General features: G+C 39.5%; 1 protein-coding gene across 22 annotated transcripts in view; it reads right to left on the minus strand.

The window, feature by feature from the left end:
- The window catches only part of RALYL (RALY RNA binding protein like), an 846180-nt gene that overhangs the window by 128638 nt on the left and 701759 nt on the right, over nucleotides 1-15783 (minus strand). The window contains exon 1 of one of the 22 annotated variants that reach the window (XM_074318490.1): nucleotides 14068-14356. The exons of 19 other annotated variants lie outside the window; for them this stretch is intronic. In XM_074318490.1, coding sequence (XP_074174591.1) covers nucleotides 14068-14104 — 37 coding nt within the window. In that variant the 5' untranslated portion in view covers nucleotides 14105-14356. Of the gene's footprint in view, nucleotides 1-14067; nucleotides 14357-15783 lie in introns of those variants that run through there. 2 more of the 22 variants (XM_074318488.1, XM_019726290.2) reach the window with 2 other exon arrangements.

A 15783-nucleotide genomic window follows, 5' to 3' on the forward strand; every position in this document is an offset into this window, starting at 1 on the left:
CAGAAACTGGAATAATAGGTCAAGACATTTTCCCTGCAACATAGACAAATAGATGGCTGAGTGAATACCTTTAAGAAATGTGCTTAGCACTCTAAAGGGGTAATAAATGATGAGGAATTACTTGGAATTCAGATATGCAACCTGTCTTTTACAAACAATGCATTTGCAACAGTTACTAGATTGCCAACCATGCCGATGAGTATAGGTTTAAACTTTTGTAGTCATGCACCTTTTTGGAAACTGCCTAGAATACCAAGGGATAATTTTATTAGAGGTAAATATATGTGTTAATTTATTTGTCTTACTGAATGTGAGCACAATAAGTTTAGAAGTGTAATAAAATAGAAGATAAAAACTAAACCCAAAGACTCAACAATATTAGTGAATTCATTCATTTACTCATCCACCAAATGCTCACAGATCCACCAGGGGCTGGGTGCAGAGTCAGGTAAGATGATACAAAGATTTTTGAAAAATGTGATTCTAGTTTTCATAGTTGACGGGAGAGAGCTTTGCAAAGAAAGAAACATGATTTACAGTATGGCACGCACTTTACTAGAGATGATAAAGGAAGATGGGAAACTATGTAGGAAAAGGCTGTGTGGGGGAATTGTATAGAAAAGGTGGCTGTAAATAGGAAGACAGAACATCGCGATAATAAAGAGAACTACTAGAAAATTGATGCTAGTTATTTAAACATAAGACAAGAATGTTTTCATGTGGATTTCTATTAAGCCTTCCTTTACCAGTAATGAGATTATTATTATTTTTTTAGAATGACATTACGAGTGCTAAGTAAGCTCCTAGGCCCCCAAAGAAAGAGGGGGGCAGGTACATTGCTCATCGCTTCGGGTGGGCAATATAACAAACCCTGTCCTCCTCCACGAAGAGAAGTTAGTCTAGGCCACGCTGCAGTCTGTTAGAGTCTCTGTCATTGTTTGGTTGCATTTATAGAAAATAGAGCATAGCATCAAATGAATGTCTGGACAATTCTGTCCAATCAGATCCAGGTCTACAAAACACCGTGATTACGTGTGACGAATGTGATAACTTTAGGTCCAAACTGGAAGTACATGGCTAGGTTTGTGCTTTGCACTGTACGTGGAGGTGTAACATACATGCGTAATAAAAAGCATAAATAAAAAATAAAAAAGTAAAAAAGTACTGTCATCCTAGCTCGACAAAACTGGAAAATTCTCTACTAATTTAACTCATAGCAGTATCTTAATGCATGCTAAGTCTTCCGCAATGAAACAAGTCTTAGATTCGTTCATGGCAAGCAAATAACGTTTCTTACAGAAGTTCTGTCACACTTATTCTGCTGTCTTGAGGGAAAAGACAACACACATTCTTAGATCAGGGTCCTTTAAATTAAGATTTAACTTGTGTCTGATAAAAGGAAAAGGAGATAATGAAAAATATTAATTGAGACCAACTTCACATCCTCCAGGACGCCTTTTATGAAATTGGTGATATTTTGTATTCTGTGAAATTCTAAGTGTGTAAACTTGACACTTGATCAAAAAGAAAACTAAACTGGTTAAATTGTATTGCCTTTCTAAAAGAAAATGAAAACAAATAATGGTTTACTGAAATATAGGTGCGTTCCCTTTTGTATATGAAGATGTCAGAAGCAGTACCGCACAAATTCTATATGCATAGACATATAAATACATAAAATAAATAAACATAGCAATATGTCCACTTTCAGATGCTGTAGCTCGGATGGCAGTGTAATGGCCCTGCTCTGGTCTATCATCCAGTGTGAGCTTGCAACCAGGTCCTTCTCTGAAGGAAGGCTGGTCAGGGTGACCACAGGGGTCCACGATCCAGAATAAGGACAAACCACCAGAGCCACGGTGGAGCCATAGATCTCAAATCTATGACCTGGGTGCTCTAACCAACTCCGGTAAGAAGCTTGAAATAAACTTACGCAGCACTTATTTGGCTCTCAATTCTTTACTTTGCTCCTCTAACAATTTTATTTATTTATTTTCATTCATTCATTCATTCATTCATTCATTCATTTATTTTCGTTTAATTACCAAGTCCAGAAGGTAAAATGACTCTTCAGTAAAAATTCTTGGAAATCTCAATTATACTCCAAAAAGAAAAAAGTGTAGCATGAAGAGAGATCCTTTCAGCATCTCCGCATTATTCTAATGGCTTTTTGTCAACCGTTCCCTTCTAAGCTTTTATGTCAGAAATTGGCCAGTGCTGAGAGGAAAGTTTGTGCTCTAAGCATTCAGGTCAATGTAACAGCCAGGATTCATTACTGACACAGACAGTGCATATTGGAAACACTGAAAGCCCTTCAGAGAGCTTTCACCTGCAATGCCTTTCAACGTTCTGGAAATGAGGTCACTTTTAGTTACAATCCAAGAAATTCCCATTGATACCAGTACTGAGTCGCAGGAATAATGGAAAGGAGGATGAAAGGGGAGTAAGAAGGTGGGCAGTGAGGTTACTGTATGTGACCGTTCTACTTACATCCCCAGATTTAAAAGTGGCACAACAAATTAGTGACACAGATGTATTGTACATGACACGAGGTCTTCATTTTCATAGATTCAGCCAGTATATCCTGGACGTGAGTCAAGTTACTCATTCTATGTCTTCGTGATGTTGAGGTCGAAAAAAAAAAATCAATCACTGAGTTACTGCTGAGATTAATAGCTACAGATCGGTGGAGAAACAAACAATTTGTTCCTCTAAGTGATGCAAAATTGATTTAAGGAATCATGAAACCTAGCAGCACAGCCAACCCTGGAGAGGGGGATAAACTGAGACTGGAGAGAGGCAAGTTTTAATTCTGAATGTGTTACCACCCAAAAGTCTTCAGTTCTCAAAACATAATGACACAGCATCTTTAAGCTTTCAATCTACTAGAAATCAGCATAGTTGCTCAATGATTAGTGCAACAGAAGTCCTTGGGAGAAAGCCACCATATGCATTTCATGTCGCTTCCAAAGTGTGCCTTCAATTTTGGGTAAATACTGTTAAAGTACCCAGGACATAATATAAGTATTTTTAGGTTCTTTTTACCACCTCTTATGAAATAAGTAAATTAGCGCTGTCAGTAGACAAAATAACTCCAACAATTGAGACCAAAAATGTCTTGGCAGATGAATATCACTTATGGACATTTATGAATCTAAAAAGGCAAATGATATTTTATCAATAGACTATGTCAGAGTGATTTATTTGGGGCAAATGACTGCCATTTCTAGTTGCTGAAAGAGGTGCCTAAGTTAAGCCACCTGTTCCTTTTAACCTTCAGCAACTATTGATCAGCGGCTCCCTAGGGCCAAACCACAGTGGGGACACTAATGAAAAAAGGGATCTGGTCTCTGTCGTCCAGGGATGTTACAGTCAAATGACTGACGCATTATAATTTCCACACAGTGCACATGTGGGATACAAAGGAACACATAAAAAGATCAACTCTACTAGCCATGAGGAGCTTAGAGAGATTAGTCAGTAGGAGGCGACTGTCTAAGCCTGCGCCAAAGGATGAGAAGGAATTAACTAAGCTAGGAGGGGTGAGTGTTCTAAACAGAATAAGCAACATAAGGGGTTAGTGATGGAGAGAATGCCTCAGAGAACAGAAAGAAAATTCAGTAGCATACATACACTCAACTGGAATATACATACGGAGTAAGATGGCAAGAAATGAATCCACAAAGTAAGATAATATCCAATCAAGAAATGCCTTGAAAGTCTTTTTAAAGTCATAAAATTAGACAATGCTTTCTTAACATATGTTTTTGTGCAATGGTTGAAAAGAACCAGTGAACGGATTTTCTAATCATTGCACAAAAACATATGTTAAGAAAGCATTGTCTGACTCTGGGTGGAGAACCTCACATAATGCAATAGATGGGTGATGTATTATAGAATTGTACACTTGAAACCTATGTGATTTTACTAACCAATGTCACCCCAATACATTTAATAAAGATACTAAAAAAAAACACAACCCCACCAAGTAATAAAGTCTACATGGATAAGTAATATTCGGACTTCCAGTTAATACTGACGTAGGAGCCGACCCAGAATAACTCAAAGGAACAACCAATAAAACTTTTAGTCCCTAACACAGGGATGATGCTCCCTTGTCAACTGAAATCACCTTTAGACATATTTGGTTTTTCAGGAAATCTGGTAGCTGAAGTTTATTTAAATTAGGACAGATAATGGAGATACACCCTGCCATTCAATAAGTACAACAAAATCTGAACGATTACATAATAACCTGATTGGAGATCTGTACTGTGTTACATTTCTAGATGGAAGTTAATAAAATATCCAAGGCAAAACAACCAAAAGAGTTCTACGAATGTCAGTCATGACAAATAAACACAGCGGAGAAGTTTATCATTTTTCTTAAGTCATACCATTTTGTAATGGTCATAAAAAGCTCAATACGACTGAGAGCCATAAATAACTTCATAGAATACCTTAAACTAACCTTTTTACCACATCAATATGGAAATGGTTAAATATTTGTTCTAAACCTATGCTGTTACTAAGTACATGAAAATCTACGACGACGTACAAAAAAAGTGTCCCCTAGAAAATCTCCAAAGACAAAACTTCCTTGACAGTCTTATTTCAGGTATGCCTCCACGGGTGATGAATGACAGTTACAAAGATTAATGGGCTGGAGTAATCAGTGCGGCGTGCGTCATGCATTCCCAGGTTTGATCCCCCTCCCCAAATGAAGTTATAGTATCATAACTTATGTGATTCCACTGAATTACAATATTTGGAACACGGCTTTGGAAAAAGACAACACAACAGATATTCCCTATATCCTGCAACCCATTCCTAAGATAATATGGGTAAAAATTAATAATGCAGGTAACGTACTGAGAATTTCAAGCCCCAAACCACTTGATCTCTTAACACCCAAATAAGCAAGGCAGGACTTACTTAATTGGGCTTGAAGTATATGGCAAATCACCGCAACTGTTAATTACTGTCAATTGTAATCTAGGAGAAATGGTATTACTAACGATTGGTGTCTTCCCAAACAACTGAATAGGTGAGCTGTCTGTTTCCACAGGACAAAATCAACTTACAGTGTCTTTAACCTGATGGACAACTGTTTTTAGCATGGTTCCAATGTCTACGGACTCATTTCCATAGACCCGAAATAAATCTTCAGCAACCAACATCTGTGATCTTCATGGCACAGTTTTTTGCATCTTATTCCCGTGCTGGCTTACTAACTTCTTTCTTAAATATCCAAGCAACAAAGAGTATTTTTAAAGTAGAATTTTAAATGGTTTGTTTTTCTTTCAATTTTAAATAAAATTTTCATGTCCATTTCAGTAGAATCCCCTCTCAAAATCTAGCTCGGGTTCTGGTGAATAATTTGAAAAATATTTCTGTCTAAATAGTGAATAAACAAACACATGTAGAACTTTCATAGAGGGTCACTGCCACAGCCTTTTGGGGAGATTCTGTGCCCATTCATCAAACCTGAGTGTGTCATCTGTGCTAGAAATGATCATTAGGAAAAGGCGAGTTTCATATAAATAGCTCTAGGAGGACAAATTCAGTGCTGAGGAAAAATTTTACGACCACTTATTAAATTCAAGTGACCATTTTTCTCCTGTTACCTTAGCAAAGCCAGAAGTGAAAAAAAGTAAATGCAATTTTCCTTGCACTCCAATTAAAAAACGTTTTCTGATTTTTGTATGTTTTTATTTAATTGTGAATCCACCCCTCATTAATTACTGACACTATAAATTAGATAGAACTCAACGTTCCAGGTGGCCTGCAGGCATTTACAGGTGGTGTCGTGTGTGGTATTTTATTTTATGTTCCATTTCATGATCATATAAAATACCTAAACTGTCATAATCTGAGAGTACAGATAAGGGGTCAGTTATGACTATATGCTGTATAATTAAAGACAAATGAGTTGAAAGAAGCTGTTCAAGTACGGAAGGAAAAAGGGCATAAACTAGTCAGCCGGCTACGTGAACCCAGCAGAGGTGACCCCAAAGTCAAGATTCCCACTGCCTGCGGAGCCTGTTAAGAAGACAGACAGGAGCAATTTGAAGAACAATGTGTGTTTGTTTAAGGAAATACATCCAGCTGTTCCTCTAAGGCAGTTTCAAGTTCATTAGGGGTCAAAAGAATCATATAACATAAAATACACTTATAGCGCTTTCTGATAATAAGCAGCTGGAGGCATGACATATATGCCACACTCTCCAGAAGGGGTTTAAAGAAATAGATGTGGATTTTATCTTTATTTTCAACACACATGAAGTTCTGGGGTTTACACACCGTCAATGATAAGGGGGCGATTGAAACCTTGACTCAATATTAACACATATATACTGCAGCCCTATATAACGAAAGGTGTCAGGAATTCCAGCGTCAGAATAAAAGTGCAATTCAGAAAATAATGCCAAGAAAATCAATAACTACAAAAAGGAAAACGAATCAAAAGGTTACGTCCCCCTAGTTTAGCTGTTCTAGACCAAGATGGGTAGAGTGAGTCATTCTGAACTAGTCAATGCCAGCAGAGTCCCCCGCTTTTCTAAGTTCTGGAAACCTCCATCCTTTTGCAGAAGGACAGAACAGCAAGCAGATGCATTCATATGTGACTCTTTCATCTGCATATATGGATGGAAAACATCCCCTCAGGATATGGCTTCTGTTTTTGTGTGATTCAAAGAATAGCGATACTAGTCGAACAATATATTTTGAGTTCTAAAGTTAATTCCCTCATTTCCTCAAGGGACTTAGAAGCTGATTCTTGCACCCTAGCCAATATACATATTTTCATCTAACTTTATGTGTTCAATTTCCTAGAGATTAGATATCAAAACTATAGATAACATTTTGAAATTGCAATGAAAATTGAAAGTGCCATAGGTTACTAGATTCTTGTTTTTACATATCCTATTAATTCTGTTACAGAAAATACATTAGTCATGTATAACAAAATGCTTAAAACAGTACCTGGTATATACCAGAATTCAAGAAATGTCAAATACTATTTTCATCATTTTTGGGTTTACAATTAATTCATTTACAGCTGCCCCATTTTCCTACTTGGATGAAAGCAAAGTTCTAATAATAAAACCATGTAAAATTGGAATTCAAATTTTTACAGTAACCATTTTAAGTTTGGTGGACGGTAGGCAATTTCTAAACTTTGGTGATATTTAAAGCCTAGTTAGATGTGTCACTTGCAGAAAAGCTCATCTAATTAATCTATGTTGACAAGCCTGAATATACTTTTTATTTCTCTGTGGCAGATTTAACCGATACACTCGTACCCTGAAAAACAACAGTTAACCCACTCCCTTATTTAATTATATTCTTTTAGTACATGAAATACTCAGCTTCAGCTTAACTATAAATGCCCTTGACTTTTAATGCCAAATTGTGTTGGTGCAATGACGTTTCATTGGCTTCCCCACCCCTTGGCAGACTTCTGCGATAGCTGGTACTCAGATTTCACGATACAGCACTACCAATTCTGACTTACAAAAATGACAATCGAATGTGGCTCAACCAAATAGGCAGACTGTCCAAGAAGCATACTTATACCAGATCAAGGTTTTAAAGAAGTTACTTTCTAAGCTTCCAAAGGCAGGGCACATTCGACCATACAAGCCCACTTCTTACCCCATCCCACTTTCCAGCAGTGCTTTTCCATGGCCATTTTTTCTTATCAGCATGCAAAAATCTGTACATTCAGGACAGGATTTTACAAAGGTACATTGATATCTACTTTAACACCAATTGTATTTGGCTAAGAGCCTAGTTGCTTTACGTGTATCATTTGTTCTCAATAAATACAAAGACACAATATTTTAACTCTAACATACTTTGAGAGGGAACTACCATTCTGTAGAGAGCATTAACCTGAAGAACTGGGGAGGTGGGAGGTCAATGCCATGGTTTCTATGTAGGTCTAGACATAAATGTTGCAGAGTCTTAGAAGGGAGGAACTCAAAGAGAAGGTGATGTGTGACATTCAAGTTAAAAGACAATGCACAAATCATCACCTTCCACAAAAGTGACCTTTGCCTTTGGGGAGCATTGTGAACTAGAAGTATGCATGAGATAGACAGACAGATAAGTGATAGGTCGATGGATGATAGATAGATGATGGATAGACAGATAGACAGATAGATGACAGATAGATGCTGGGTGATAGATATATAGATATATAGATACATAGGTGATTTATAGATGACAGATAATAGGTAGATGATACATGACAGATAAATGATATAGATGATAGATAGATGATAGGTAGGAAGATAACAGACAGATAGATGACAGATAAATAGATGATAGATAGGTAACAGATAGATGATAGAGACACAGCATGAGGATGAGAATGACTAAGTGTTCCCGCAGGCAGAACCGGTCACAGGAGGCGCCGGTAACAGCAAAGCAAATGATGAAGGCTGTGAGGCAGACCAAGGTGTATCAGCGGTGTTACCTGTCAGCCCTTGTGCACCTCTGCTCCCGAACTGGCAACTACGGTCCCGTGGAGTGTGCTCAACCAGACCATCCTGACTGTCTGTGCAGACATGGTGCCGTGGAGGAATGCGTAAAGAAACCCATTCTCAGTCCAGACCAGTACAGACGTCACATAGGGAAGCTCCTCTATATAAGGAACTTCATATCAGGACGGGAGAAACTGCAGATGTCAGATCAGAATTCCCGACAGGCGTTCATCACAGAGAAATCACGATGGACTTTAACAGTGTGCTCCAGAGAGCCTCGCCTATTAAGCCTCAGATCATTTTATTCAGTGTAAACCACAAAAAAAATATTTTAAACCTAGGACGTATGGCGCTTCAACTGGTTCTGTAGAAAACAATGTCAACATTTGAGATGTGACATAATTTGGGAATTAAAGAGTCCAGCTACTTTCATCTTCACAGTTACATAGGGTATCAATATAAATATGTATTTTGAATAATAATCCATTTTTATCATTGCTATTCAATTTGCAATAATTTCAAAAAATAACTTCAGTAAAGATTTGTATAAGAAAGAATGTAGTAACGAAGATGTGTGTGACAGCTAAGACAACTCATGTTCCAACAATCATAGGACATCAAGCCAATTATCCATCTTGACCACTAAAACACAAATGCTACCTTGTTAAGACTGGCAGCAGGCTTGTTCCTTCCTGCCAATGCCGTAAGAAGCCTTACAACAATTCTATCTAACTATACATTTATTTTTTCTCATAGCAAAAATTTTAAAGACAGAGAGGGTTAATAGACACGAAATAAGGATATTTATAAGAAGATAAATAAAAAATATTCTCAATTAAATAACTTTCTGGCCTCTGGATGACCACAGTTTGATTCTTTTTCAATTAATGATTGGCTGCCTTCGCTAGTATGAAGTGTAATGATTTTAAAACATCATTCTTATAGTTTTCATTTGAATAAAAATATTTCATGAGTCAGAAGTATAGATAATATTCCTCAATAGTAGACACATATTGGATATGAATTCAGTTACAAATACAATGTACTGTTCCATTTAATTATATGTCTTATTCTACACATCCAATGCCCCTGAGGCTCTTTTGATCTTGTATCTTTTCATTAACTCTACTTGTTGCCTCCTTTGTGGTCCTCCAATATCTCATGCACCCCAGGGACTTTGCACATGCTGTTTATGCCTGGAGCTATCCAGAAAAAAGCAGAACTTTCCCTCATTTCCTCTGGGTGCCTGATCAGATATCTCCTTACTCCCAGTGGCTTTTCCTATCTTCCCAATAGAAAATAGCGATTCCCCACTCCTCCTTCCCAAACTCCCTTTCCCTCTTGATTGCTTTGTTTCTCTCCATAGTACTTAGCATCACATGGCATATTATACTATTTATTTGCATTTCACCTTCCCTTCCCCAGTAGAACTTTGTTTGGTACATTGCTGTAGTCACAGTTCTAGAGCCATGTCTGGAAAGTAATATGCCAGGTGATCAATAAATCTTTCATTAAGTGAATAAACTTCATTAGATGGTTATGGATTGCTCTGGGCAAAGCATTGTGTTATGCTCTGGGAATGCTTCAAACAAGAAGAAAAGGTACCCCAAACGAAAAAAAAATACTGAGAGATTAGTGTAATAAACAGATCATCTTCAATGTCTAGGACAGAACATAGAAAGTAAAAGAGAAATTACAATATATTTTTTTGAAAAGAGAGAAGAAGAGGAAGAAGGCACATTTGAGTGGAGAAGACTTTTATGGAGGACGTGACCTTTGAGTGACACCGTGCATGACGAGAGACGATTTCGATCCTCGCAGATGCTGGTGAAGGCACCCGTCTCCAGGAAGACATGTGGGCAAAGGCAGGAGAGAAGAGAGTAGGTGAGTTGTGGGGACACCCCAGTGGCCTGAGAGAGCCCAGGACACAGGTGACATCCGATAGGAAGCTTCAGTCAGTGACAACGATGTCTGTGTGGCAAGGTCATGTTTGTGTCTCATTGTCCAGATCAGTGATTCCCAACATTCGGGAATCTGAGAACCCTTTCCTCAAGCATTGAAACATAATGAGAGCCTGTGTGATACAGTTTTTAAAATAAAATATAAAATATATGGCAAAAGTTACTACTAATTTAGTACCACATTTAAATACATTTTAAAATTAAACATACCATTTTAGAACCAAAAGATGTCTATGTGTATACATACCTGCATATCTGATATACATACGGGTGTGTATACTTTTTTTTTTAATCACCATACAGGCAATGATATATTCATATGGGCTCAGGGGCCACTGGCAGTAAACCCACGGCCACATGGCTCTGAGCATGTGAGCTCAGGGCCACAGTCTACGCCATGGGAACCATCCAATGTCTTCGGGGAGGAGAATGATACAACGAGAGCTATGCTTGGGGAGTGCTGACAGCTACAGGTGGAAGCCACCTTAGAGAACACAGTCTGTGCAAGTCACAGAGGAGACGCTGGGACCCACAGAGATGACACGCATTGGCCAAGATTACAGGTCGGGACGATGGCTAGGATTCACGTGCATGAAGTGATGTCTTCAAGTGTTCCCATAATAAGATGGATAAGGTCACCCAAACGTATCATTAGCAATCAGAAGGGAATATCTGCTCCCTTTTAGTGAAGTGACATAAGCGTTACACATCTCAACTTAGATGTCCACTGTTTTCTTTGCTGGGCCATGGGGATTGTAGTATTTTCAAAATTCGTCGTCTAGTATCACATGGATCCTATGCCAGTTTTTTTCTAAGCAATATATTCAACTTTAAGAATTTATCTCTATGTACTTTTCAAAAAAAAAAGATGTTTTCTCAAGGTCGTCTGGACCTTTAGCAAGGGAGTTGAAGGTATACCTTGTTTTATACACAGTAGCAGTTTTTGAAAATGTAAACATCGACTGCACACTTTACTAAAGAGAATGATGCAGTATGCGGGGGGAAAAAATCTATATTGCAACTCTAAAGGGAAAAGTTGTTCAGACTCAGGATGATTGAGCCGCAAGCTTAATTTGTAAAAACAGGTTTCCTTATATTAGAGTTCCGTAGCGTGGTTTCTACCTGTTTGGCTCTTTGGCTCTGGCCAATTCAGCGTCTGACGAAGGCAAACATTTTTTAATACCACTTCACAAATGCTGTACGAAATTGACAGTCATTATGCAGCTAATGCGCCGGTAAGATCTGCGATGGGAATGAACACTCAAGTTGCTTCGTCTTCCATAGCGATTGCTCTATCTTCCGCCCCTCTCCTCCTTCTCTTCAGGGAATTACACATCACCAGGCTAGACAGGAGTGAGGAATGGATTTCAAAATCCCGAATGAACTTCCAGGGGCTTCGTGCAATGCACACTTTAAGATGGGTTTACAAGTCGATTTGCTCTCCCTCTGCCTCCCGTTAGCCCCCGACAGACCTATAGGAACCCTTCCCTGTCCTCTTGTCGGGTTCTCTAAAAGAAAGTTGCATTATTTTTACGAGAGGATATTATATGAAATCTTTATGGAATGAGAAAATTGGAAAGTCTATTCATGGACGTTTTCAAAAGAATCATAAGAATGCTTTCCTTCTTTCCCACATTGAGATTTTAAGTGTGCAATTATTACTTTAATTGGATTACAATTGCCTCTAGGTTAGTTGATGCCTTTACATGATCAAAACACACATAAGAGATAGGATTGAAAATGGAAATGCACTGGATTTTGGTGATGGGATAATTCAGACACTTTTATATCCCCATTGGAGAGCAAACAATTGTATTACCTTTCACTTCTGCAAATGTTATTAGTGTAAGATAGAAATTCACATAAGGACTATTTGCTTTTAGTACTAAGCTTTCTTTATACTTTAATTTTATTACATTCCTGCTCTCCAATATTTTATCTGCTTAGCATAGAGAAACAGCTAATGCAATATAATACAGCCAAGTAACACAATTAAACGTAAGCGACACAGTAGATTTTTAAAACTGGACCGTTTTGTACACCCTATTGTGTTCATGGCTGTTTAATTACACCTCTCCTGACTCACCTCACGCAGTTCACCAGCTCTTCCTGCTTGCTTCATCGCAGACTTCAGCAAGCACGTTTTAGGAAGAGAGACTCAGTACAATTTTTCTATGACTCTTTTATTTGCCGTGTACATGGAGGGGATGATGACCCATGTGAAAAAGAAATGAGGGGTTATAGAAAGACACGGGAGCAAAGGAGCAAGATGGTTTCAAGTACATGCATGCATCATTTACATTCATTCTTGGAGAAGGAAATAATCAGCACTAGATGTGTAGGCTTTGTACCAATCATTTTCACAGGAAAAAGGAGCAGTTATCATACGTTGTTTCTGAACCACAAGAAAGAAAGGGCATGAAAAGGCAATCGGACATTTAAGGATGACTGGCCGTCCTAGCCCTCAGAGTGTTCCGTGGCGCATAGAACTTCTCTGAAGGAGAGAAATGTTAGTGTGCAAGCTGTAAGTGACAACAGGGACCAAAGAATTCATGACTGCACTCAAAGCAGACTGTATTCTATCATCCTTTGGCCTTTGAGAGCGGAACTGCCGCTGATAGCCTTTCTGTGTTTTAAAACAGTGGATAACATCTCAAGACATCAGAAAGCATAATAAAAGTGCTGACTCTGACTACAGAACAAGTTGTAGCTGCCTGTCCACGATGGGGGACAGAGCCCGTGATAGCACACACTGGACTAAACACGGCGGTATTTCCGTCAGACAGCAGGAGAGAGAGAAAGTGAGAAAGAGTTGGGCTTCCCAGGCAGATGTGTGTTGGAGAGCTTTTCACGACAGGCACATTGCTTTGCCATAAAACAGCTTTATTCTAAGACGCTTTGATTTTTCACTAAATCCTAATGGCTTTCAATCCCCTCATCATCTTTGTTGTGGACTTTCACCCAGGGTCACCGTGCTGATCCTTTTCTGAGAATCAGTTCCTCTCGGATGGATTACAGATGACTCCTTTTAACCCTTTGAAATGGTGCCTGTAGTGAATTATGTTACAAACACGCTCTGGACCAAGAAGTTTGGCAATGAATTTCCTGTGAAATACTCTGCTTGCCCTGCACAATTACCTCTCTCCCCTCCATTCTGAACTGTTTTATTTCCTCTGAGGGTTATAATTGAGATTGGATGAATAAATAGAAGAGTTAGGCTTGCTTCCCAAACCTTTCGGTAGACTTCCAGGAAAGAAAATCTATCAGTCTTAGAAGAGAGAGAGAGAGAGAGAGAGAGAGAGAGAGAGAGAATCCAGTAATCGTGCCTGAATGAAGGACGCTGAGCTAGACTGAAATTACATTTGATCTGTTTCTCTGTTGATTTTGTCAACCTTTCTGAGGGTTTCCATAGTAACAAGTGAATTAGCCCCTCTCCCCCCACAACATCTTGCAAGCATGTCACAGGGATAAACGTAAAGGTTAGGGTGAGAAAAACTACAGTATCTTTTCCTCTCCTTGCAGGGTCTAGCTGAAGAAGTCATAGCTAGCCTTGTAAGAAACCAAGGAGGTTTCCCCCACCACCGTCCTATGAAAAAGTTGGGTCAGAATTTACTCACATCTCTGCTGTCTGCGTTTGCTCCTGCACATGGTCATTCTGAAAACCGCCGACTTTCTATGAAGTGACTGCTGAGACCCAGGGAGACAAAGAGAGGGGTGGTGCGCCCGCGTTGCAGGGACTGCTGCTCGCTGACAGAAGGTAAGCAGCGATCACACAGTGAAAGCAGGGTAATACCATTCTCCGGAAATTACAGGGGAGACGCCACAGCCTGTCACTACTCTGCGGGAGGCAAATCTGCCGGAGAAAACTGTATTCCCTTCACTGCTTCCAACCGCCATCAGGGGAGTTCTCCAGTGAAGCCTGCACGACTCACGAGCTGTGCTTGCGTCTACGTGGAATTAACAACGGGCTCATCTATTCAGCAAGAACACCAACACTGAAAAACCTGAACCTGAAAGATAAACAGAACGCTGGTCCAATAGTGACAGGTATTAAACTCTGTCCTTTAGGTTCTTATGTCTTTTAGCCACTCTAAAACATGGAGGGGTGTGTTTTAATTTTGCAAACCAGCTAAATTCTTTCCTTCTCTGAGATCCCACTGCACTTTGTTCAATTATTAGAGCTGTGATCACTCTGAGTTTTGCCTATTTCTCTGGAGCCACGGCTTCTCAGGCAAAGCAGGAATTGCCTGTTTACCTGCGATACCCCCAAGCCTCATCAGGGAGGGGAACACACTGAGGTCTCAGGCTCCGAGCGTGCCCACTATGTGCCCAGGGCCCGTCCTCAGAGAAGCCTTTCACGCAGCCTTCTCCCACCTTCACCCCTGGGGCCTTGCTGGAGTCCTCACACCTCTCTTCACAGTATTTGGGGCACATGCTGATCCGCACGTGTTTGCCTGTGTCACCTCAAACGGATGGGGGACAAGGTCTTCTGCAGTTTGGCCCTCTCCTCTCTGACAGCGGTGCCAGGCACTCAAACACTCCCAGAGTGCCTGCTTTCAAATCTCCTTTATGTGCAATTACGGTGTCTGAGCTGCAGATTTTCCTTGAAATACAGAAGGATTTACACACCAGTGGAGAATTTCTCTGCCCTCAGACTGCCCGATCATGCCCCGAGTCTCACTGTCCAGCCCAAAGCAGGAGACATTTTCCGCTGTCCAAATCCTTTTTGAGTGTGAACGCACTCAGGATCCTTACTGACAGCAGGATGGATCGTCCCCACAAGTCTTAACAGAAGGATTATTTCAGTGTCGAGGGTATTTTTAGACTTAAGTAATTACTACATTTCATAATCACAGAGACAAGAAGTTTTCAGCAGGATTCCTGTCCAGCTGCCTTGACTTTTCTCTAACGAACTGTTTAGTGAGACTGCGTCGTTTATAGCTCACTGTACTTATCTGCACATAACTCGAAACACTAGCGAGGTTTCCTTGTGTTTTCTCTAACAGTGAGAGTAAAATGTTTCAATACTGAAAATAAGGAAGCTGTTTCTGACCGATATGGAATACACATCACATTCCACTTGCCCTCCCTGCTTCCTTTCTCTCCCTTGCACTTTATAATCACCTGAAACACGCAGTCCGTATTTGCTTGCTTGTTTTTCTCCCGTTGGTCTCTGCCTACTAGAACAGAAGTTTTCTGAGGACAGGGCTATCTTTTTTTTAGTGATGTCTGTCCAAGTTCAGATCAGCTCCTTGCACAAAGTAGCCTCTTGGCAAATATAATATTTGCTTGAAGAAGTGACTTTTTATAACTAAATGTAAATTATAAAGACA

The sequence above is a fragment of the Rhinolophus sinicus genome, linkage group LG14, assembly GCF_036562045.2.
Source record: "Rhinolophus sinicus isolate RSC01 linkage group LG14, ASM3656204v1, whole genome shotgun sequence".
Classification (NCBI taxonomy): Eukaryota; Metazoa; Chordata; class Mammalia; order Chiroptera; family Rhinolophidae; genus Rhinolophus; species Rhinolophus sinicus.